Consider the following 24,929-nt stretch of genomic DNA (forward strand, 5'->3'; position numbering starts at 1 on the left):
AAACAAATCACTTTGGATATCCACATTCCGCCCCAAACCCTGGACAAGAAAACCATTGTGAAAAACTTTTCAAAAGCAAACTTCACGTTACTTAAGTCCGAGATGGAAAGTTTCAAAGCCCCCATGCTGAAGGATAATGCTGTCCAAGCTGCAAAATCCTTTACTAATGCATTTACGGGCACCTACAAGAATGCACGGATCATGCCATCCCAAGCAAAACCAAGACTCACTCCTCCAAGAAAAGAAAACCAGTCTGGTTGACTCCTGTCAAACAGGCTATACAATAGAAGGAGGAAACTAACACAGAAGAGAGTAAAATCCCAAGAAGGGAAGACATCCCTGATCAGTATCAGCAAGAAACTAAGATTCCTCAAAATCATCCAAGGCGAGCTTTGAAAGAAAACCTGCCAAGGACTCCAAAGATAACCACAAGACATTCTTTAGCTATGTCAAGAATCTAAGTGGCATTGCTCAGATCTGCTCGGAGTTAGTGCAGAATGGCACAAAATACACTGAAACGACCAATATTGCCAACGTCCTGGCAGACAGGTTCAGTGCAAACTTCACCCCCCCTCGCACCCGCAAAAGGGTCCATAACCATACCAGAAGAATGTAGAGTCCCGGAAATCAGACACTCAGGTTGAAACAGCCCTCCCCAAAGCCAAAAACACAGCATCAATGGGACCGGACGGTGTCCCAGGCTGCGTCCTACATGTGCTCAAAGACGAACTAACCCTTCACCTAAACACACCGTTCAAACTCAGCCTCTCCACAAGCTACATACCCATCGAGTGGCACACAACAACGGTTATCCCACTCCACAAAGGTGGAGCCACAACAGATCCCGGGAACTATCGCCCTATAAGCCTGACTAGCTTGGTCTGCAAGGCTATGGAGCGCATCATCATGGAAGTCATTAACAGAGACATTGGGAACTTCCAAACACTGGACCCCACCCAGTTCGGCTTTAAAAGCAGCTCATGCCTCCTAAACCTGGTGGACTTCTTTAAGACAGTTGCCAAGGCTACAGACGAGGGAAAGGTGGAATACACAGCCTACCTAGACCTCGCCAATGCCTTCGACACCATTCCTCATTCTGGTATTATAGACAAGCTCACCAGCATGAACATAAACCGCTAAGTCATAAGATGGGTTGCCAACTGGCTCACGGACAGAACCCCCATGGTGAGCTGCAGGAGCTAGGTCCAACTCTAAACCAGTTACAAGTGGCGTTCCCTAGGGCTCAGTCCTAGGACCCCTCCTGTTAGGCATATACTTCAGAGATACAGGCAAGCACAGGAGAACAATGGCTGACCAATTTCGCAGACGACTGCAAACTAGGGGCTATAATTGACTCTCCGGCTGACACAGACATCCTACAAAAGGGTATCACTGAGACTGATACCTGGTGTCAAAATCACGGCCTCAAACTAAATGCCAAAAAGTGCATAGTCATCCCTTTTGGAAAAAACAAAGTGCCCACAAACTACCACATAGGTGGTAGTCCCCTAAATACAGAAGACGTAATAAGGGATCAGGGGACCCAAGTAGATAGTAATCTCACCCTTGATAATCACATTGCCAAAGTAGTTAGAAAATCCTTCATGGCCCACCTAATCACAAAAGGGTTCGCATCCAGATCAAAAGAGGTCATTGTGCCCCTCTACTCATCAATCATCAGACCCATCATACAGTACAACACCCCATTTGAGATGTACCTTACAAGACACCTGGCAACAGCTCGAAAGACCACAGAAGTACCTCACCAAGAGGATCACTGGTCTCAAACAGATGCCCTATGCAGCTTGACTGAAGAAACTCCAGCTGTACTCGGTTGCATACCGCCTACTCAAGAGGTGATCTCTGCCTGACATACAAGGCCATGTCCAACCCAGAATTGATGGACATGCGCCACTTAAAGAAAACCTTATCTCCTCGAGCCACACGCTCTAGGGATCTAAACCTCACAACAACAACAAAAAATAGGACGTGCTGGAGGGATAGATTCCTGTGTCCCAGAGACTTCCTATGCTTTGGAACACGATCCCAATCTACATTCGGCAGAACTCCTCGCAAGCACTCTTCAAAAGAAACCTTGACGAGTGGATGGGAAACAGAAAGTTTATCTTGGGGATCACTTCAGTGGCTCTGCTGGATAGAGGCACAGGGAACTAATCTAAGGGGGCGGCGAAAGCCAACACATTCTGCTAGGCTTATAAATGCCTTCGAGCAGATAGCCTAGTACCTACCTATGAGGCTCTACAGAAAAGCAGTCAGGAGTTATGAAAGTGTGAGCAACAATTATTTGCTGTTTGCATTCAGGAAAGAAAACTATCAAAAAAATCAGAGACATCTGTTCCAAATTATTTAAGACTCATATTGACTGCATTTACCATCCTCTGACAATCATTTATTTAATATAATTAATGTGAAACATAAGAATATTCAGTTCAGCTTGATTTCTTGTTTGTGGTGCATCTAGAAAAAAAAGCTAGCTAAAATAGTGTACAGACATATGTCCAAAGAGGCATCCCAACAAGCATTTCCATCAGATGGTAGACAGAATACTTGTCACCAAGTTCAGAACACAATTAAAGCCGGATTATGTTATCCCCACCCCTTTTTTCCCTCCATCTATAGTTTTATTAGCCAAGGAAAAAATGACCACTTAAGGGGCATGTCCAAGTGGAAACTCTTAGCAGATCAGAATTATTTAGCAAATTAAGGGTGCAAAGCAATAGCCCAGGTTTATATGCAAAAGGTATATGCTACAACAATGGGAAGAGTACCATATCTATAAATGTCTGTAGGCAGAAAGAGCTTCATTCAGTTTATATCACAGCCCCAAGACGAGTAGCACTGGGAACACAAATTTTACAAGATGTTCATCTCGTAAGAGAAACACTCAAATAAAAAGCACAGAAAGCCTACAGGAACAGAACCTTATGTAGCAAATCGTAGTCATCCACTAATTTACGCAGCCCAAGCACCTGAGTTGATAGTATCTGTCCACAGACTGGGTTAAGTGAACCAACAGAGATGACCTCAGCCACCTGGCTAAGTACAGTGCATACACAAAGTTCAAAAAAGCCAGTCAATCAGCATATTTTAACAGGGATTGAGGAAACCCTGGCTTTATCTTTCCTCATCTACCTTAACGTCACTTCTGACAAAGCTTGCTTCTTGGATAAACCATCCCAGCTGATGCCCTGCATCCACTGGTAAAAACTATACAGACCAAAGAAGAAAACCATTATTAACCTAGGTCATGACTGCTTTATTAGTAAAGCCTTACAAACCATGTTTCTGTACAACAGTCCAAATACACACAAAACTAGCAGCTTCCATTTAAACAGAATGGACTTTACAAGGATTCAGTATATTTGGTGATCAGACCAATCATGCATTTTATAATAATGTGTGAGTTGGCTAAGAGACTAATTTACCTCTTAAAATTATTTGACATTAGTGCACATGACCTCCCAAGTGACAAGCTACACTCTGCTTTATTTATCCCAATTCGGATCAATATAATGATCAACTGCTACACTCATATAATGGAGGGAAAAGGTGCGTTGTAACAATATGCAACATTAACCAGAATTTAAGGATGAGAACACAGTTGACAGCTGGTACCACCACTTGTTTCAGGTCAAAAAGTAATGAGAAGTTACTTTTTGGAGTAGGCCACAATAAATAAAACAAAATAAATAAAAACAAAAATGAAACTAAGGCAAGACACATCACATACCATGTAATAACCAGGAAGTAATTTCTGCAAAAACTCTGCTTCTTTGTGCTGCACGGTTTTAATTATGAATTCATCATCAGCAGAGACATAGAACACTGATCCACTGGCTCCAGGGTTTGAAAGTTCTATCAATGAATCACTGCAGAGTGAATACTGCGCACAAAGCAGAAAGCACAATTAGTTTAGCCACAGTTCAACACTAAATAAAGTTCCTCACAAAAACAATGCCAGAAAATCTAAGTCTTTCTTACTAATTCCACAGACCTTCACTGTTATTTATCATAACACTTTGTTAGTCTAAGTAAAATTTTGCAGCCATGGGTTTCTTCTGTCACATGCAGAAATCCATTACAACCTGTTAACTTAGCTGGTTACATTGCAGTTGATTCATTCAGCTGTAAAATTATGTACGTACAGCATCTGCAGTGTCAAACCTATGTAATTGTTTCCCACACCATTACAACAGCTAAACAAAAGCAGCACAGAAAAAGTACAGTTGTGCACACTTACTATAAATGTAGATGTTAGACTGTATGTACTGTTGCAGTCATCACACTTGGGTTATTCTGCCTGCAGGTAGTCCTCAGTCGGCCCGAATACCAGAGACTTCGTATTTCTCAGTCAGTTGCTGTAGCTCCAGCACCCGACATCAGGTCGTCAGGGGTATAAAAACATGCAGCAGACACCATTACATCAGTTTTTCTTGCCCCAAATGTCAGGAGACCCCAAACGGGGAACTAAGCTATGGTGGGAAAACACCACCTGTAAAAAGTAAATACCAATACCCCTGAAGGGGTGAGTAATATAGGAGAGAGAGAGAGACACACAAGGGTGCTGGAGGGAGGGGAAAGTACAGTTTTGTACCTACCATAAATGTAGATGTTCGAGGATCTACATTGCTGCAGTCATGACCTGTGGGTAGTCCGCTGTCCTCGGTCGGCCCGAATACCAAAGAGCTAGGCTGGCGTCGGTCATTGTCGCCTAGAGCTGACGTCAGTACGCAGTAGTACTTAAGCGCATGACAGACGCCATATCCTCAGTCTTTCTTGCCCCAGATGTCAGAAGGCCTAAAAATGAAAGGCCAGAGCCAAAATAGTAAACGCCCAACAACCACCAGTGTGGAAATAAAGAGTATCCCAAAAAGAAACCCAGCAACCACAAACTATAGAGGGGAAGGAGGGAGGGATAATTGGACTGCAGCAATGTAGATCCTCGAACATCTACATTTATGGAAGGTACAAAACTGTACTATGTTCTTCATCTCGCATTGCTGCAGTCATGACCTGTGGGTAGAATTCCAAAGCAAAGGAAAAGGGAGGCTGGCAAACTACAAAGCATTAGGAGCTGCTAACATGCCCTGTAAAACTGCAGTGGCAAACCCAGCCCTGGACTTGGAATAGAGAGGGAGATGGTAATGTTTAGTGAAAGTGTGTACAGAACTCCCAAGTAGCTGCCTCCAAAATATCCTTAGTAGCTACACCCCTCAAAAAAGCAGTAGAAGTGGCAGTAGCCCTAGTAGAATTAGGTCTGATCTCAGCAGGAACATCCTTCCCATGATGAGAATAACAAAAAGCAATACAATGACCAATCCACTTTGAAATAGTCTGCTTTGAAACAGCTTTCCCTTGTGAACTCAAAGCAAAAGAAAAGTACAGTTTTGTACCTACCATAAATGTAGATGTCCGAGAGGTATGCATCTGCAGTCCTAACAAATGGGTTGTCCTGCCTCAGGCAGCCCTTCGGTCGGCCGGATTCCAAAGTCTGGGTCTGGCCTCGGCTGATGTTGCACTTCACCCGACGTCACTGCGGCTGTCAATTGGGTATAAAGGCATCAGCCGACGCCATTTTCCTCAGTGTTTCTTGCCCCAGATGCCAGGTGCCCTCTAGGAAGGCTAAATTTGGATAAATGCAAATGATTCCAAACAGTAGAGAGCAAACAAAAAATAAGCATGTATGTACATATATACAAACAAATACATCATAACAGATTCCCCCAGCTAGCTACAAGATGGGCAAATACCCTAGGAGTACCACAGAGGGGAAGGAGGGTGGGTAATCCTGACTGCAGATGCATACCTCTCGGACATCTACATTTATGGTAGGTACAAAACTGTACTATGTCCTTCAAGGATGCATCTGCAGTCCTAACAAATGGGTAGAATACCATAGCCAAACTGGGGGAGGAGGCACTAAGAAGATTATGGTGTAGTTAAGATCCCTTGCAAAACAGCAGTTGCAAAACCTGCTCGGGATCTGGAGTATAAAGGCAGATTATAATGCTTGGCAAATGTATGCAAGGAGCTCCAAGTAGCAGCCTCTAAAATGTCTTTGGTAGCCACTCCTCGTAGAAAGCTGTAGTAGTGGCTGTAGCCCTTGTGGAGTGAGGTCTGATGTTTTCTGGAGTTGTCTTCCCATGAAAGGAGTAACAAAATCTAATGCAATTTCCTATCCATTTTGAGATTGTTTGTTTTGAAATTGCTTTTCCTTCCATTCCTGCTGCATATGCTACCAGAAGCTGGTCAGTTTTTCTATTGTTCTTGGTTCTGTCCAGGTAGTAGCGCAATTGCCTGTGTACATCCAAGGTGTGCAGTAGTCTTTCCCCCCTGTTCTGTGGGTTGGGGAAGAATGTTGGTAGGTGGATTGCTTGGTTCAATGATACCCTGGAGACCACCTTTGGCATAAAAGTAGGGTTAGTTCTCAAGGACACTCTATCCTGATGGAAGATAAGGAAAGGCTGTACTGCCATTAATGCCTGTAATTCAGAAACCCTTCTTGCTGAAGTGATTGCAAGCAGGAAAGCAGTTTTCCAAGATAAGAACTGTAATTCTGCTGTTGCTGCTGGTTCAAAAGGGGGAAGTGTTAACTTTTCCAGCACAAAGTTCAGGTCCCATGTAGGTAGAGGTGGCTTCCTTGGAGGCTTTACATTTTTAATTCCTCTCAGAAACTGCCTGAGTAGAGGATGAGAGAAGACTGGAGGATCCATGTTGTATTCTGCTGAAATTGCTGATGCATGAATCTTGATGGAGGAGTAAGACAGGCCATTGTGGAAAAGTTCTGCTAAATATTCCAGGATGTTAGCTATGTTAGCCAATGATACATGTTCTCCTTTTGCTGCACTCCAAATGAGGTATCTCTTCCATTTTGCTGAATAAGTCTTCCTTGTGGAGGGTCTGCGAGCCTCCAGGAGAATGTCCTTAACCCTCTGGGATAAATCTGGGTTATTTTGTTTCATGTAAGATTCCAGGCAGCTAGCTGCAGTGTTTTCAAGTTTGGATGCAGGATCTTGAAGTTGTTCTGTGTTAGCAGCAGAGGAACTAGAGGTAGAGGCCATGCGTGTGTCCGAGACATACTTCTCAGAAGCGGGTACCAATGCTGTCTCGGCCAGTCTGGAGCTATCAGTATGATCCTTGGGTGATCTTCTTTGATCTTCAGTAGCACTTTGTGCATCAAAGGAAGAGGTGGGAATGCATATGCTGTTAGGTTTTCCCAACTGAAGGATAGGGAGTCCACCTTCCAAGCAAGTGGGTGGTATGTCCTTGTGCAGAATTTTCTCAATTGGTGGTTGTGTGGGGATGCGAACAGGTCTATTTGTGGTAGCCCCCATTTCTCTGTAATGGTTTTGAAGATGTCCGGATGCAGCATCCGTGGTAGTTCTGCTTAATGTGTCTGCTAATATATTTTCTTTTCCTGGCACAAATAAGGCCTGGAGCTGAGTGTTGAGGTTCAGGGCCACATTCCACAGGTCCATTGCCATCCGGCATAGAGGGTATGAATGTGTGCCTCCTTGCTTGTTGATATACCACATAACTGTGGTGTTGTCCGTCCTTATCAGCAAATGACCCTGTTGAAGAAACAGTCTGAATGTCTGAATTGCCTGTTTCACTGCCAGCATCTCTTTTTGATTTATGTACAGGTTCAGCTGATCCTGTGTCCATAGGCCTTGTATACACTTGTCTGCCATGTGTGCCCCCCAACCGAGGTCTGAGGCGTCCGTGGTGATGGTCTGGCTTGGGTGTGGGCTGTGGAAAGGCAGTCCTTTGTTCAACTGACAGGCCTGCGCCCACCACAGGAATTCTTGCTTCAGGCATGGAATTATTGGAATTTGGGTTTCTAGGCTGTGCTTGTGCTGAGACCATAAATTCCTTAGGTACCATTGCAACTTCCTCATATGCAGTCTGGCATGTGGGATCAATATTATGCAGGATGCCATGTAACCCAGGGCTTGCAGGATTTTCCTTGCTGTTAGCTGGTTCTGCTTTGTTAATGCCTTGAAATAGAGTGGTAGTTGTTTTTGTTTTTCTGCTGTGAGAAATGCCATTTGATTTGATGTGTCCAGTTCTGCACCCAAGAATGTAATCCTTTGGGATGGTACCAGCCTTGACTTTTTTATGTTGACTGTGTATCCCAAGGCCTGCAGTAGGTGAATAACCTTTTCCAAATCTTTTGTTAATTTGATCTTGTTGTCCGCTTGTAGCAGGCAGTTGTCCAGGTATGGATAAATTTGAATTCCCTGAAGCCTGCAATGAGCAATTACTAATGCCAGGCATTTCGTGAATACTCTGGGCGCAGTAGATAAGCCAAAGGGCAATGCTGAGAATTGATAATGCTCTGATCCTGCAAGAAATCTGAGGTATCTTCTGCAATCTGGTCGAATAGGGACGTGTAGGTATGCCTCCTTGAGATCTAGAGTCACCAGCCAAGCCTCCTTGCCCAGCATGGGAAGAAGTTGCTGTAGGGTCAGCATTTTGGAACAATGAGATATGTGTTGAGAGCGGACAGGTCGAGAATAGGCCTCCATTGGTTTTCTTTTCTTGGCACCAGGAAAAGTCTGGAATAAAATCTTTGTCCTTGTTCCATAGCCGGTACCTTTTCTATAGCTCTCATCCTTAGTAAGTGGTTGATTTGTTCTAGAGCGTTTGTCTTTTGGTTTGGTGGTAGGTTTGGCATTCCTCTCTTCCTTGGTAGAGTATGGAAGTGAAACCTGTAACCTTTGTCTATTGTCTGTAAAATCCATTTGTCTCCTGTAATGTAATGCCAGTTTACTGAAAATAAGGCTAGCTTTCCGCCTAAGGGTGCTTCCAGTTGTTCCCTGGTAGGCGGTATCAGAGCCAAGTCACTGTGACTGTCCTGTGGAAGTGGTAGTAGCTGGATCTGTGGCAGTACTTCTCTGGTTGTTAGGCTGCCACTGACGTCCCCTGTAGGCACCTCTGGATTGACCTCTGCCTCTTGAGCGCCTATTTCTGCCTCTCTGTGCTCTGGTGTCTGGAAAGGACCAATTCTTCGAAGGCCAATTTCTACTAAACCTAGGAGGCTGGACCTGTAAGAAGTCCTTGACTGTTTGGACAGATTTTGCTTTTTCCTCCACCTTCTTTAACACTTGCTGTGCAGGGGAGCCAAACAAACTGAGTTTCTCCATGGGTGCATCCAGGAGCTTTGACTTTACATGGTCTGGTAAGGATTGCTCTTTTAACCATGCATGCCTTCTGATCACTGTACCAGTCATAGCTGATCTAAAGGAAGCCTCCAGCGCATCATAGCCGCATTTTAAGGAATGATTACTGACCTGCTGAGTGTTATGTACCAAATCCTGAAGGGACTTACGGTCTATAGGTTCAGGAGAGGATAGTTTTTTTATTTAACTGATCTAACAAAAATTCCTGATACTGAATCATGTGGAATTGACAGTTTAAAGCCCTAGCCGAAAGAGTAGCAGAAGTATAAACTTTTTTACCCCATCTCTCTAATGCTCTAGATTCTCTTTCAGAGGGGAGGGGGTTTTTGGTAGTTGCTACAGCTTTGGGGCCTTGAGAAATAGTTTCAGGATCTGCAATAGGAGCCTTATACAGGTGATAATGTGTGTCCGGGACCCTGTAGTATCTGTCGGGCTTAGCAGGGGCGGAGGAAGAGAGTCAGGGCAGTACAAGCATCATTGAATGCATCATCCACAACTGTTAGTACTGGAGGAATGGCTAAAGGCCTATGCTGTGGCAAATGCAAAAAGGTCCTGAGCCATTTCCTTGAATCAGAAAAATCCTGGCCCTGCCATTGAAATTGTTCCCTCATAGCATGCAAGGTTTCCCCAAAAGAAAATTCCTCAGGAGGAGAGGCAGAAGGAATGGAGTCTTCTGCGTCAGAATCCTCATATGGAGAATAAGGGCCTTCAGGAGGATTTGAGTTTTCTGAATCATCAGAAGAATAATCCGTAGAAACTGGTTCAGGGGGCTCTGCTCTAGGCCTCTTCTCTGGAGGGGGATGAGAGGCCCTGTCAGGGTGAGGTTGGGATCCCCTGATCAAAGAAATGAGATCCTCTGCCAGGCTAAGCATTTGGGAACTAGAGCTAGGCCTGTGTGAGGAGGTTTTAGAAGGCAAGGCCTTAGAAGATTTAGCTGCTTTAGCCCTAGAGAAAGCCTTGATAGACATGGATGCAGGGGGCCTAGCAGCTCCACGTGCAGGAGTAGATATGTCCAAAGCAATAGTATCTGATAAAAATCCTGGGTGCCTGCTACAGCAGGAGAAATTTCAGTAGCAGATTCAGCCATGCTGTGTGAGGCCTCGGCTGCAGGAGGAATGTTTTCGGCCGAAGGAAGAACCGAGGACTCTGTTTCAGCTGAAACAGAGACACTCGCGGTTGGCTTAACCGTGGTTTCGGCCGAAACCGCGGACCGCGAGTGTCGGTCCTTTTCCTTACGCTTTTTAGCTAAATGCGAAGTCGGAGTCTCCGACGGCATTTTGTAAGCAAAAGCGGGACCAAAAAACTCCTCCGCAAACTCCGACCGACATCTAAGTGTCCGTCGGTTGAAGGAAGCACAGGCTAGACAAGCTGCTACGTCGTGGTCTGGGCCTAAGCAAGGAAGGCAGTAAGAGTGGAAATCCTTATGAGGTATTTGTTTCCCACAAGTTAAACAATTATTTACTTTTTCTGACATCGGCTGAGGCAAGAAAGAGTCCCCAACGGGGTACTTAGCTTTTTTAGAAGTCTTCGGTAGTAGAAAACTCTGGATCTGACCGACCGGCACTTGCGAACAGCTTCTGCTTCGGGCACCGTGCGGCAAGAAAGACTGAGGAAAATGGCGTTGGCTGATGCCTTTATACCCAATTGACAGCCGCAGTGACGTCGGGTGAAGTGAGACATCAGCCGAGGCCAGACCCAGACTTTGGAATCCGGCCGACCGAAGGGCTGCCTGAGGCAGGACAACCCATTTGTTAGGACTGCAGATGCATCCTTGAAGGACATCAAATAACTGTTGAGTTTGTCTGAACTCCTTAGTTCTGCACAAATAGTAACGTAACTGCCTGTGGATATCCAAAGAATGCAAAACTTTTTCCCCTTTATTTTGGGGATCAGCATAAAAAGTAGGCAAACGAATAGACTGGTTCAAGGCCACATTAGAAATCACTTTAGGCATAAAAGTAGGGTTAGTTCGCAAAGAAACTCTATCCTTATGAAATATCAAAAAGGGTTCAACTGCCATGAGTGCCTGCAATTCAGATACCCTCCTAGCAGAAGTAATGGCCAACAAAAAAGCAGTCTTCCAAGACAAAACTTCAGTTCAGACGTAGCTGCAGGTTCAAAAGGAGGTAAAGTAAGTTTCTCCAAAACAAAATTGAGATCCCAGGAAGGAGTAGGAGCTCTACGTGGGGGTCTTATATTCTTTGCCCCTCTAAGAAATTGTTTGAACAAAGAATGAGAAAATAAAGGAGGGTCACAATCATAGTGAGCAGAAATGGCTGCAGCATGAACCTTCACAGAAGAGAATGACAAACCTTGTCCAGTAATTCAGTAAGATACTGTAGTGCAAAACTCAAATTAGGCACTGAAACATCAAAACCCTTTGCAGTGCTCCAAAGAAAAAATCTCTTCCATTTATCAGCATAAACTTTTCTAGTGCTAGGCCGCTTAGCTTCCAAAATGACATCTAAAACCTGTTGAGGAAGCTGAGACCCCACCGGCTCCATCACAGAATACGCCAGGCTGTCAGATGGAGGGACTGCACCTGAACATTGAGAAAATGATTGTTTGACTGGGACAACAAATGAGGAACCTGTGGCAGAGGCCAAGGAGGCTCCTGGATTAAACTCCTCAGCAGAGGATACCATTGCTGACGTGGCCAATCTGGTGCTATTAGAATCATGCAAGGCTTGTCCCGCCTGACTTTCAAGAGTACCTTGGGGAGAAGAGGCAGAGGAGGAAAAGCATAAACGTGAAGGTTGTTCCAACTGAAAGATAGAGCATCCACTTTCCAAGCATCTGGGTGGAACATCTTTGTGCAAAATTTTGGAAGTTGAAAATTCAGTGGAGAAGCGAACAGATCTATGTCTGGAGTTCCCCAAGCCACAGTCAATTGTTTGAAAACCTGAGGATCCAGTTTCCACTCGTGGGGATCCACAATTTGCCTGCTCAATATATCTGCTAGGGAGTTCTGTGCTCCTGGCAGAAACCGTGCTTGAAGATTGATTCGCAAACTCGGAGCAGTTTCCCATAAAATCATTGCTTGTCTGCAAAGAGGGTAGGAATGGGTTCCCCCCTGCTTGTTGATGTACCACATGACTGTTGTGTTGTCTGTTTGGATCAACACCTGTCCCGGCTGAAGTAGGTCCTTGAAGGCCATCAAAGCAAATTGGACTGCTAAAATCTCCTTCATGTTGATATGCAAATGTAGTAGTTTGGGAGGCCACATGTCTTGTATCCATTTCCCATTGAAGTGTGCTCCCCAAGCCAAGTCCGAGGCATCCGTCGTTAGGATCTGACTCGCCTCTGGTCGGGTCACAGAGAGTCCCTTGTTTAGGTGACATTCCTGAGCCCACCACAGGAATTCCTTCTGGATGCAAGGTATAATCCGAATGACAGTGTCCAAACTGTGGCAGTGTTGAGCCCACACACTTTTGAGATACCACTGTAGCTTCCTCATATGCAGTTTGGCATTGGGAAGTACTAGAATGCAAGATGCCATGAACCCCAAGGCTTGGAGGACTGTCCTTGCAGTCAGCCTGGACATTACTGATAACTGCTGGAAGTATAGATGAAGAGTTCTTTGTTTGTCCGGGGTCAGAAATGCCATCTGAGAAGCTGTATTCAGTCTCACACCCAGAAAGCACATGTCCTGAGAGGGCACTAGACTGGACTTTATTTCGTTCACAGAATACCCTAGGCACCTTAAAACTGCCATTACATACTGGAGATGTTGTAGTAATTTGTCTTTGTTTTGAGCAAGAATCAGGCAATCGTCCAGATAAGGATAAATTTGTATTCCTCTCTGTCTGAAGAAAGCAATCACAGGAGCCAGAACTTTTGTGAATACCCTGGGCGCAGTAGATAAACCAAAAAGCAATGCAGAGAACTGATAATGAGAAGTACCAGCCCGAAATCTCAGGAATCTCCTGCAGCTGGGCCTGATAGGGATGTGAAGATAGGCCTCTTTGAGATCCAGGGTTACCATCCAGTGATCTTTGCCTATCATAGGCAGAAGTTGTTGTAATGTTAACATCTTGAACTTTGGAATTTCTAGGTATGTATTGAGAATGGACAAATCCAGAATTGGCCTCCAAGTGTTTCCTTTCTTTGGCACTAGGAATAGACAGGAATAAAATCCTAGGCCTACTTCTGACGGAGGAACCACCTGAATTGCCTCCATCTGCAAAAGCAAAGAAATTTGCTCCTGAGCCTCCAGCCTTTGCTGAGGAGGCACATCCGGCATGCCTTTGAAAGGAGGAAAAGTGTGAAAAAACTTGTAACCTTGATTTATTATATCCAACACCCATTTGTCCTGGGTGACCAAATTCCAGTTTTGTTTGAAAAGTCCCAACTTTCCTCCTAGAGGAGCTGCCCAGTAAAGAAGGGTCTGGCAGCGGAAGATACAGGTCATTGGGTCTGCTTACGAAAGGGCTGACCCCTGCCCTCACCAGAAGACTGTGCCGGAGAACTCCCCTAGGTCTGAAAGAACCCTGAGCGTGAGCCCTGCCTCTACCACGTCTAGACCTGCCCTTAGACTGATAATCTGAAGAAGGATAAGACCATCCTCTAGCAGGCCAATTCCTACTAAACTTAGGGGGCTGCACCTGCATAAAATCCTTGACCGTCTGCATAGACTTAGCCTTATCTTCCATCTTTTTCAAAACTGATTCCACAGGAGGACCAAAAAGTACTTCAGATTGAAGAGGAGCATCCAAAATCCGAGCCTTAACATGCTCTGACAAATTTTGATCCTTAAGCCAGGCATGTCTACGAATAACTGAACCTGTAGCAGCCACCCTAGATGAAGCCTGAAGAGCATCGAAACCACACTGCAAAGAATGTTTGCCAACTTGATCTGATGCATGAACCAACTCCTGGAGCTCCTTACACTCTATACCCTCAGATAAAGCATCCACCTTAGATTTCAATTGGCCTAACAAAAAGTTTTGATACTTCAGCATATGAAATTGGCAATTCAAAGCCCTCATAGCTAACGTAGAGGAGGTGTACACTTTTTCCCCCACCTATCTAACGCTCTAGAATCTTTATCCAAAGGAACTGGATTCTTAGCCACAGAAGCCCTAACACCCTTCGGACCTTGAATAATAGTTTCCGGATCAGCTCTAGGACTCTTGTACAAATACCTATGTGCTTCTGGAACTCTGTAATACCTGTCTGGCTTAACAGGGGCCGGAGGCAAAGAATCAGGATTAAGGGAAGATTCAGAAAAAACATCCTGAACAACATCTAAGACAGGAGGAATAGCCAAGGGCCTATGTTGTGGCAGAAACAAAAATTCCCTAAGCCTTTTCCGAGAATCTGAAAAATCTTGACCTTCCCACTTGAAATGCTCCCTCATGGAATGTAAAGTCTCAGAAAAAGAAAAATCTTCTGGAGGAGAAGCAGAAGGACAGGAGTCCTCTGCATCCGAATCTGAATAGGAAGGGAAATCCTGAATTTCTTCAGCTGAGGAATCAGAGTAGTTTGAGGAATGATCCATTCCCTCTAAATCTGCCTCCACCCTAGGCCTCTTCTCTGGGGGCATAGAACCCCTGATCAAAGTAATCAAGTCCTCTGCCATTTTCAACATATGCTTTTTAGGAACAGGGGCTGGAGAGCTAGAACTATGACCAGGGCCAACAAGACAAGGTTTGGCCTTAGCATGGCCTTTAGGCACTGAAGTAGAAGGCCTAATAACCTTTTGTAAAGATGGAACTACAGATACCGGAGAAGCACCCTCAGCCTGGCCTAACTCCTGAGAGGCCAACTCCTGCAAAAGTAAAGGTTCCCCCCTGGGATTCAGCCGAACCCTCAGCAGGATCCACAGATTCAACCGGAGGCTCCGTAGAACCGGCGTCCGCAATGGATGACTCATCCGGTTTAGACCTCAAAGATTTATCCTTACGCTTTTTAGCGGTAGCAGGCGTCGGAGGATCCGACGGCATGTTATAGTTACACCGTTTACCGAAAACAAGCCTGGCACAGTCTAATCTTCGTTTAATGGTGCGCTTATTAAATCTAGCACAGCGACACCCGACCACGTGTGCTCAGGCCCCAAGCAAGGAATACAGAAAGAATGATAATCCCTATGAGGTATCTGTTTCCCACAAGAAATGCAATTATTAACTTTTTCTGACATCCGGATAACTGAGGCAAGAAAAGACAAAAATTTCCCCAACGGGGTACTTAGCTCAACTTGGTCTTCGGTCTGAAACTCGGAAAATGAAAATTTCAGAGCGCGAGCGGCACTTGCAACGCTGCTTCTGCTTGGACCACGGCAAGAAAGACTGAGGATATGGCGTCGGTCATGCGCTTAAGTACTACTGCGTACTGTCGTCAGCTCTAGGCGACAATGACGCGCCAGCCTAGCTCTTTGGTATTCGGGCCGACCGAGGACAGCGGACTACCCACAGGTCATGACTGCAGCAATGTGAGACGAAGAACATCCAGGACTGCAACAGTGAATACATTCTAACGTCTACATTTATGGTAAGTGTGCACAAAGTACAGTTTTGTACCTACCATAAATGTAGGTGTTCGAGTGCTAATACAGCTGCAGTCATAACAGATGGGTTCTCCTGCCGTCAGGCGGGTCCTCGGTCGGCCAAATTCCAAAGTCTAGGTCCGGCGTTGGTTGTCGTCGCTTCCTCCCTGATGTCAGTGTGACAGGGGTATAAAGGAACCAGCCGACACCATTTTCTTCAGTTTTTCTTGCCCCAGATGTCAGGTGCCCCCAGAAGGAAGGCAATACATAAATTTGTGGAATAAAGCAGTGCAATATAATCAAAATACAGTAGTTGCAAGCAAATACACCATAAATGAATACCCCAATCAGGTTGTATGAGGATGTGTTAGCCTATAGGCCTGTCCCAAGAGGGGAAGGAGAGAGGGAAACCTGGACTGCAGCTGTATTAGCACTCTAACATTGACATTTATGGTAGGTACAAAACTGTACTATGTTCATCGTGCATACAGCTGCAGTCATATCAGATGGGTAGAATCCCAAAGCTAAGAAAGGGGTGGTAGGCACTAGGTGGAACTAGGAGGAGCCAGGATGCCCTGCAAGACTGCAGTGGCAAAGCCTGCTCTAGTTTTGGAGTATAATGGTAGGTGGTAGTGCTTGGAGAAGGTATGCACAGAACTCCAAGTGGATGCTTCCAAAATATCTTTGGTAGGAACAACTCTGAGGAAAGCTGCAGAGGTAGCTGTGGCCCTTGTGGAGTGAGATCTGATGCCTGTAGGTACAGCTTTGCCATGAAAAGAATAGCAAAAGCGTATGCAGTGGGCTATCCATTTTGAGATTGTCTGTTTCGAAATTGGCTTTCCTTGAGCTCCTACAGCATAGGACACAAAGAGCTGTTCTGATTTTCTGAAAGGTTTTGTTCTGTCCAGATAATAACGGAGTTGTCTGTGGATGTCCAAGGAATGTAGTAATCTCTCCCCTTTGTTTTGAGGATTAGGATAAAAGGTAGGTAAGTGTATGGCCCGATTCAAAGCTACCCTGGATACCATTTTAGGCATAAAGGACGGGTTGGTTCATAAGGAAACTCTGTCCTGATGGAAGATGATAAAAGGCTGCACAGCCATGAGAGCTTGTAGTTCTGAAACTCTACGAGCTGAGGTAATAGCCAGAAGGAAAGCTGTTTTCCAGGACAAGTATTGCAAATCTGATGAAGCAGCTGGCTCAAAGGGAGGCAAGGTCAGTTTTTCCAGAATGAAATTGAGATCCCAAACAGGTATTGGTTGTTTCCTTGGGGGTCTTAGATTCTTAGCCCCTCTGAGGAACTGTCTTAAGAGAGGGTGAGAGAATAAGGGTGGATCAGTGTTGTATTCTGCAGAAATTGCTAAGGCTTGGATTTTGATGGAGGAGAATGAAAGTCCACTGCTTAGCAGCTCAGCTAAATACTGTAGTATTTGAGGTAAATTCAGTTTTCCAGGATCCTGGCCCTTTTTTTCATTCCAGACACAAAACCGTTTCCATTTTGCGGAGTAAGCTTTTCTAGTTGACTGCCTTCTGGCCTCCAAAATGACATCCTGCACCTCCTTGGAGAGTAGGGTCTGTTGTGATGCTAAGGAATCTTCCATGCGGCTAGATTGCGTGTTTTTAGCTGGCTGTGAAGAGTTTTGAAGCTGTGCTGAGTCAGAAGAGGCATTAGTGGCAGGGTCCATGGTGGGAAATGCGTCAGGCTCCTCAGGAGTGGGCACCAGTGTTGTCTTGGCCAGTCCGGAGCAATGAGAATCATCTTTGGTCTGTCTGCTCTGGTTTTTAATAGAACTTTGGGCAGCAGAGGAAGAGGTGGGAAAGCATAAACTGTCATTGATGTCCAACTGAAAGAGAGAGCGTCCACTCTCCAGGCCTTTGGATGGAAAATCCTTGAGCAGAATTTTGTCAATTGGTGATTTTTGTGGGAGGCAAAGAGATCTATGTCTGGCCTTTCCCATGCTTGTATTATTTCTGTAAAAACGTTTGGATGCAACTTCCATTCGTGTGGATCTGTCATATTTCTGCTTAGGTTGTCTGCCAGCGTGTTTTATTTGCCTGGCAAGTACTGTGCTTGTAGTTTGATTTGTAAGTCCATGGCCATGTTCCAAAGTGACATGGCCAGTCTGCATAGGGGGTATGAATGTGTTCCTCCCCGTTTGTTTATGTACCACATAACTGTGGTGTTGTCCGTTCTTATCAACAGTTGACCTGGTTGCAGAAGGTCCTTGAAAGCTATAATAGCATTTATTACTGCTAGCATTTACTTTTGATTGATGTGAAGGTGCTTTTCTTTTTGGGACCATTTGCCCTGAATGCACCGATCTGTCATGTGCGCCCCCCAGGCGTAGTCCGAGGCGTCTGTTGTGATGATTTGATTTGCTTGAGGCTTGCTGAATGGAAGACCTGTGTTTGTTTGGCATGCTTGAGCCCACCACAAATTCCTTTTGCAGACATGGAATTAGTGGTATTATTGTTTCCAAACTGTGGCTGTGTTGAGACCATATGTTTTTCAGGTACCATTGAAGTTTCCTCATATGCAGCTTTGCACATGGGATTAATAAGATGCAAGATGCCATGAATCCCAGAGCCTGCAGGATTTTCCTTGCAGTCAGCCTGGTGCAATTTGCTAGTGCTCTGAAGTATTGAGTTAGTTGCCCCTGCTTCTCTGGCGTGAGGTAGGCCATCTGGGTGTTTGTGTCCAAGCTGGCACCCAGGAAAATTATCTTCCAAGAGGGTATTAGCCTTGATTTCTTTTTGTTGACTGTGTATCCCAGAGAGTTCAACAACATTATTACATAAGCCAGATGTTTCAGAAGAATGTGCTTGCTGTCCTCTTGGATCAGGCAGTCATACAAACAGGGGTATATTTGTATCCCTTGAAGTCTGCAGTAGGCAATTACTGATGCCAGGCATTTCGTGAATACTCTGGGCGCAGTAGATAAGCCAAAGGGCAATGCAGAGAATTGATAATGGGTTGAACCTGCAAGAAATCTGAGGTATCTTCTGCAATTTTGTCTGATTGGGACATGCAGGTATGCCTCCTTGAGATCCAATGTTACCAGCCAAGACTCCTTGCCCAGCATGGGAAGAAGTTGCTGTAGAGTGAGCATCTTGAATTTTGGTACGAGTAGAAATGTGTTTAGGATGGATAGGTCCAAAATAGGTCTCTAATCTTTTCCCTTCCTTGGTACCAGGAATACCCTGGAATAAAAACCTTGACCTTGTTCGTGCGTAGGTACCTCTTGAATAGCTTTCATGTCTATGAGATCTGTAATTTGCCTTTGTGCCTCTGCCCTTTGATTGTGTGGCAGGTTTGGCATGTCTCTCATTTTTGGAAGGGTGTGAAAATGGAATCTGTAGCCTGTTTATAACGTCCAGGATCCATTTGTCTTTTGTGACAATATGCCAATTTTTTGAAAATAATGCCAGCTTTCCTCCTAAGGGGGCTGCCATTTGAGTCTTGCTTGGCATGCAAAGGGGAAAGTCATTGGGCTTGCTTTCTGAATGATTGCGAGTTATCCTCACCACCTCTGTGTAGGAGCTTGCCACTGTCTGCCTCTAAACGATCCTTGGGATTGTCCTCTGCCCCTCGGGCGCCTGTATCTGCCTCTTTGGGGTCTGTCCGTGGCTGGAAAGGACCAATTTTTGGAAGGCCAATTTCTACTGAAACGTGGGGGTTGTACCTGTAGAAAATCTTTCACAGTTTGCAATGATTTAGCCTTTTCCTCCATTTTCCTTAATACCTCCCTCAGCATTAGCACCAAATAATACATCATTTTGACGAGGGGCATCTAGTAATTTAGCTTTGACATGATCAGGCAATGTTTGTTCTGTGAGCCAGGCATGTCTACGTATGACTGATCCTGTAACAGCAGCTCTACATGAGGCCTCTAGAGCATCAAAACCACATTGTAAGGTATGCTTACCCACTTGTTCTGCACTATGCATCAAATCCTGCAACTCCTTCAAGTCTGGTTGTTCAGGTTGTGACATTTTACTTTTCAATTGTGATATCAAAAACTGTTGGTATTTTAGCTATGGAACTGCCAGTTTAAGGCCCTCATGGTTAAGGTAGCTGAGGTATATACCTTTTTTCCCCACCTTTCTAAGGATCTGGAATCTCTCTCAGAAGGTAATGGATTTTTAGCAGTGGAGGCCTTAATTCCCTTGGGGCCCTGTGAGATGGTTTCTGGGTCAGCAGCATGGCTTTTGTATAGAAATTGGTGTGAGTCAGGAACCCTGTAGTACCTGTCAGGCTTAACTGGGGCTGGAGGCAGAGAGTCCGGGTTAAGGCAGGCCTCAGAGTAAACATCATCTAGGATGTCCAAGACAGGAGGTATAGCCAGAGGCCTGTGCTGAGGTAATAAAAGAAATTCCCTAAGCCTTTTCTTGGAATCTGAATAATCTTGGCCTTCCCAGTGGAAGTGTTCCCTTAAGGTATGCAAAGTTTCCCCAAATGAGTAATCCTCTGGGGGGGATACATAAGGAATGGACTCCTCCGCATCAGAGTCTTCAAAAGGGGAGTAAGAATGTTCCTGATCATCAGAGTGCTCTGAAATACTGGAGCCCTGATCAGAGGAGGGGGATTCTTCCTCCACTCTGGGCCTTTGTCGGTGGGGTTGAGAACCCCTGATAAGAGTAATTAAATCCTCAGCCATTTTCAGCATCTGTTTTTTAGGCATGGGGCCTGGAGATGGGCCCTGTGTAGCTTGTCTCTTAGACTGCATGGCTGCTTTAGACTTAGTGAAAGCCTTGATGGAGAAAGGAGAGGAAGGTCTGAAGACACCTTGAGTGGGGGTAGACCCGTCCACATTTAGAGGTTCAACGCCAAGAGTGGTTTCGGTATCTGTAGTCGGGGTGTGGGCCGAGGAGCCTGCGACCTCGGGCACAGGAGGCACCGCCAAAGAAGTGTCGTCGGTAGTCAGGGGCTTCGTAGGCGCCTCGCTGAAAACCGGACCACGTGTAGTCGGCTTTGGCGTGGTGTCGGTAGAGGCCGCGGACCTCGTGTGTCGGTCCTTATCTTTGCGTTTTTTTAGACAAAACTGGAGTCGGAGTATCCGACGACATAATATAGTTAAATGTTTTTCCAAAATAATGCTGGGCGAACTCCGCCCGACTCTTAATGGTGCGTTTGTTGAATGTAGCACAAAAGCGACAGACAGAGACGTCGTGGTCTGGGCCTAAACAAGGTATACAGAGGGAATGGAAATCCTTATGCGGTATTTGCTTCCCACATGAAATACAATTATTAACTTTGTCTGACATCGGTCTGAGGCAAGAAAAGTTTCCCCAACGGGGTACTTAGCTTTCAAGAAGACTTCGGTTTCAAAATTTTCGTAATCTCAGGAGCTGGCCGACCATCACTTGCGAACTGCTTCTGCTTCGGGCACCACGCGGCAAGAAAGACTGAAGAAAATGGCGTTGGCTGGTTCCTTTATACCCCTGTCGCACTGACATCAGGGAAGAAGCGACGACAACCGACGCCGGACATAGACTTTGGAATTCGGCTGACCGAGGACCCGCCTGACGGCAGGAGAACCCATCTGTTATGACTGCAGCTGTATGCACGATGAACATCTGTATCATGTTAAATAAACCACAGCAACCAACAGCAACCAATATTGCAAAAACCACAGCAACAGCAATCCAGCAATTCCAAGGAAGGAAATTTATTCAGCAAGCAGTAAAAAAAAAAAAATCTCCAGCCAAAAAAAAAAAAAAAAGCCTACATCAAATGAAAAAAAAGACTCAATATATTTATATATGCATATATTTAATATAATAAATAAAATAAATATTACAATATTATTACATAATTTTAAAATAAAGTACAAAAAACACTCATTTATACAAAACTTTCCAAAAAAATTCCTTTGATTTAAAAAAACAGGATACATTAATAAAAAATTTTAAAATCAAAAAAATTTATTTATCTGTATCATGTTCTTTGTGTTTTACTGTTGCAGTCATCACACTTGGGTTGATTCCCAAAGCTGAAGAAAGGGTGGAGGCAGTGAAGAAGAATTGCGACTGGCTAGTATGACCTGCAGGACTGCTTTTGTAAAACCCACCCTGGATTTGGAAAAGATAGGCACGTGGTAATGCTTGATGAAGGCGTGTACAGAACTTCATGTGGCAGCTTCCAGAATGTTCCTGGTAGGGACTCCCCTGAGGAATGCTGTAGAGGTAGACGTTGCCCTAGTGGAATGTGTTCTGACCCCCTGAGGGGTTGGTTACCCATGGCATTTGTAGCAGAAATGAATACAGTGTGCTATCCATTTGGAAATTGTTTTGAAATGGCCTTGCCCTCTGCCCCTGGTGCAAAACTGACTAGTAACTGGTCAGATTTCCTGAAGAGCTTTAGTCCTATCAAGGTAGAATCTGAGCTGTCTGTGCACATCCAAGGAATGCAGAATCCTTTCCCCTTTATTTTGAGGATTAGGGAAGAAGGTTGGCAAATGGATAGATTGGTTGAGAGCCACACTGGACACCACTTTAAGCATAAACGAAGGGTTAGTCCTGAGGGAGACCCTGTCAGCATGAAAAATAATGAAGGGTTCCACAGCCATAAGTGCTTGTAGCTCAGACACTCTTCTAGCTGAAGTGATGGCCAGAAGCAAGGCAGTTTTCCAAGAGAGGAATTTTAACTCTTCTGACGCTGCAGGCTCAAAGGGGGGGTAAGCATGGTATTTTTCAGTACAAAGTTAAGGTCCCAAGCAGGGGTGGGTGCTCTCCTTGGTGGCCTTGTTTGCCCCTCTCAAGAACTGTCTGATGAGACGGTGAGAGAAGAGAGGCGGCTCAGTGTTGTAATGAGCCGAGATAGCAGAGGCATGGATCTTAATTGGAGAAGGATAGGACTCTCTGGAGTAGATCTGATAGGTAATCCAGGATTAGAGGTAAGGAAGGCAGTGCTGTGTCCTCTCCTTTAGATTGGATCCAGGAACAATACCTTTTCCACTTATCAGCATAGGATTTCCTTGTACTGGATTCTTCTGGCTTCAAGAATGACATCCAGCACCTGCTTGCTAAGGCTGGTCACTGGGGGAGAATTCAAGGAATAAGCCAGGCTACAAGATTCAGGGTTTGCAGTTACGGATGCAAGATCTGTTCCCCCCCCCTGCTGAGTGAGGAGGGGTGCGATCTGTGCTTGGTGTCTGGGTGGCACCGGTGAAAGTCTGCACAGTAGTAGGTACCAGTGCTGGCGTGGCCAGTCCGCGGCAATTAGGATTGTCCTTGGTCTGTCGTGTCTTATCTTGAGCAATATTTTTGGTGAAGAGGCAGAGGGGGAATTGCATAGATTGAGAGGTTTTCCCACTGGAAAGATAGGGCATCCACTTTCCAGGCCCTGCTGTGAGCTGTCCTGGTGTAGAATTTCCTGAGCTGATGACTGCAGAGGGAGGCAAAGAGGTCCACCTCTGGGGTCCCCCATTTCTGGATTAGAAGGCTGAAGGTGCTGGGTTCTAATTGCCACAATTGTGGGTCTAGGAGATTTCTGCTTATGTAGTCTGCCAGAGAGTTTCGTTTGCCTGGCAGGAACTGAGCTTGCAGATGAATATGCATGTCCAAGGCCATGGTCCACAGGGCCATGGTAAGCCTGCAGAGTGGGTTCCCCCCCCTGCTTGTTGATGTACCACATAACTGTGGTGTTGTCTGATTTTATAAGCAGGGGTCCTAGTGAAAGTAGGGAGCTGAAATGTGAGGTGTCAGAGCGTGCTGAACAGCTAGCATCTCGTTTTGGTAGATGTGCAGATGAATTTGACTTGGGTTCCAGAGGCCCTGAATGCACTTGTCATCCAGGTGTGCCCCCCAGGCATAGTTTGATGCACCCATGATTAGGGTCTGGCCGGCATGGGGTTGAGTAAAGGGAAGTCCCTTGTTGTGGTTGCATGCTGCTGCCTGCCAAAGAAACTGTCCTTAGACAAGGTAAGATAGGTATGATGGTTTCCAGGTCCTGAGAATGTTGGCACCAAAGACTTAAGTAGCAATGGAGTTTCCTCATATGCAGTCTGGCATATAGAATTAGGAGGATGCAGAAGGCCATGAACCCTAGGGCCTGCAGGATTTTCCTTGCGGATAGCGAGGTTCTAGTGGCCATTTGAGTGAAGTAGTCTGTCAGATAGGCTTGTTTTTCTGGAGTAAGGAATGCCATCTGGGATGCTGTGTCCAAGCTTGCTCCCAGGATTACAATCTTTTGACTGGGGACTAGTTTTGATTTCATTTCGTTGATAGTGTACCCCAGGGAGGTTAGAAGGTTCTTTACAAATGTCAGGTGCTGCAACAGCTTTTCCTGACTGTCTGTCTGAATCAGGCAATCGTCCAAATACGGGTAAATTTGAATTTTTCTCGGTCTGCAATAGGCAATGGCTGGAGTCAGGCATTTTGTGACTACTCTGGGAGCATTGGATAAGCCAAAGGGAAGTGCAGAGAACTGATAATGTATAGATCCTGCCATGAAACGTAGGTACTTCCAGCATGAGTCCCTGATAGGGATGTGCAGAGAGGCTTCTTAGGGTGGCTAACCAGGCATCTTTGGACAGCATAGGAAGAAGCTGCTGAAGGGTGAGCATTTTGAATTTTGGTACCACCAGGAAGGTATTTAGAATGGAAAGATCTAGGATTGGGCGCCAAATGCCTTCATTTCTGGGTACCAGGAAAAGTCTGGAATAGAACCCTTGACCTGTGTGTTCTACAGGAAAAGGATGAATTGCCCTTATGGAGAGCAGGGACTGAACTTGGTTTTTGCCTCTGCCCACTAGTTTGGAGGAAGGTCTGGGAACCCTTTTGGGGTTGGCAGTGAGTGGAAGTAAAATTTGTACCCCTGAGATACAATGTTGAGGACCCATCAAGTCTTTGGTGATGGAGGTCCAGTTTTTGCATGATGGGCAAGTTTTCCTCCTAGGGGCACGAGCTGTTGGGCAGAGGTGAGGAGTGGATTTCAGAAGTCATTGTGAATTCTTTCCGTAAGGGGTGGCTTAGCACTCCCTGTTTTTGAAGTGGGGGCACTCCATTGCTTAGATCTCTACATACCCTGAGACTATAGTCTGGAAGGTCCGTTACCCCTGGGGTCTAGTTTGAGATGGCATTGAGGGGGCTGAAAAGGACCAATGTTTTGAAGGGCAATGCCTACTGAATCTAGGAGGCTGCACTTGCAAGACATCTTTGACTGTCTGCATAGATTTAGCTTTTTCTTCCATCGCTTTTAGAACATCTTCTGCTTTGGTGCCAAACAGATTGTCCTTGTT

General features: G+C 45.3%; 1 protein-coding gene across 1 annotated transcript in view; it reads right to left on the reverse strand.

The window, feature by feature from the left end:
- Positions 1-3,670: 3,670 nt before the first annotated feature.
- Positions 3,671-24,929, reverse strand: part of LOC122808395 (phosphatidylinositol 4-phosphate 5-kinase type-1 alpha-like) — an 814,028-nt gene continuing 792,769 nt past the window's right edge. The window contains exon 6 of the mRNA XM_044079361.1: positions 3,671-3,904. Coding sequence (XP_043935296.1) covers positions 3,671-3,904 — 234 coding nt within the window. The remainder of the gene's footprint in view (positions 3,905-24,929) is intronic.

This window comes from Protopterus annectens, chromosome 8.part0 (assembly GCF_019279795.1).
Source record: "Protopterus annectens isolate FY-2018-M chromosome 8.part0, PAN1.0, whole genome shotgun sequence".
NCBI classification, from domain to species: Eukaryota; Metazoa; Chordata; order Ceratodontiformes; family Protopteridae; genus Protopterus; species Protopterus annectens.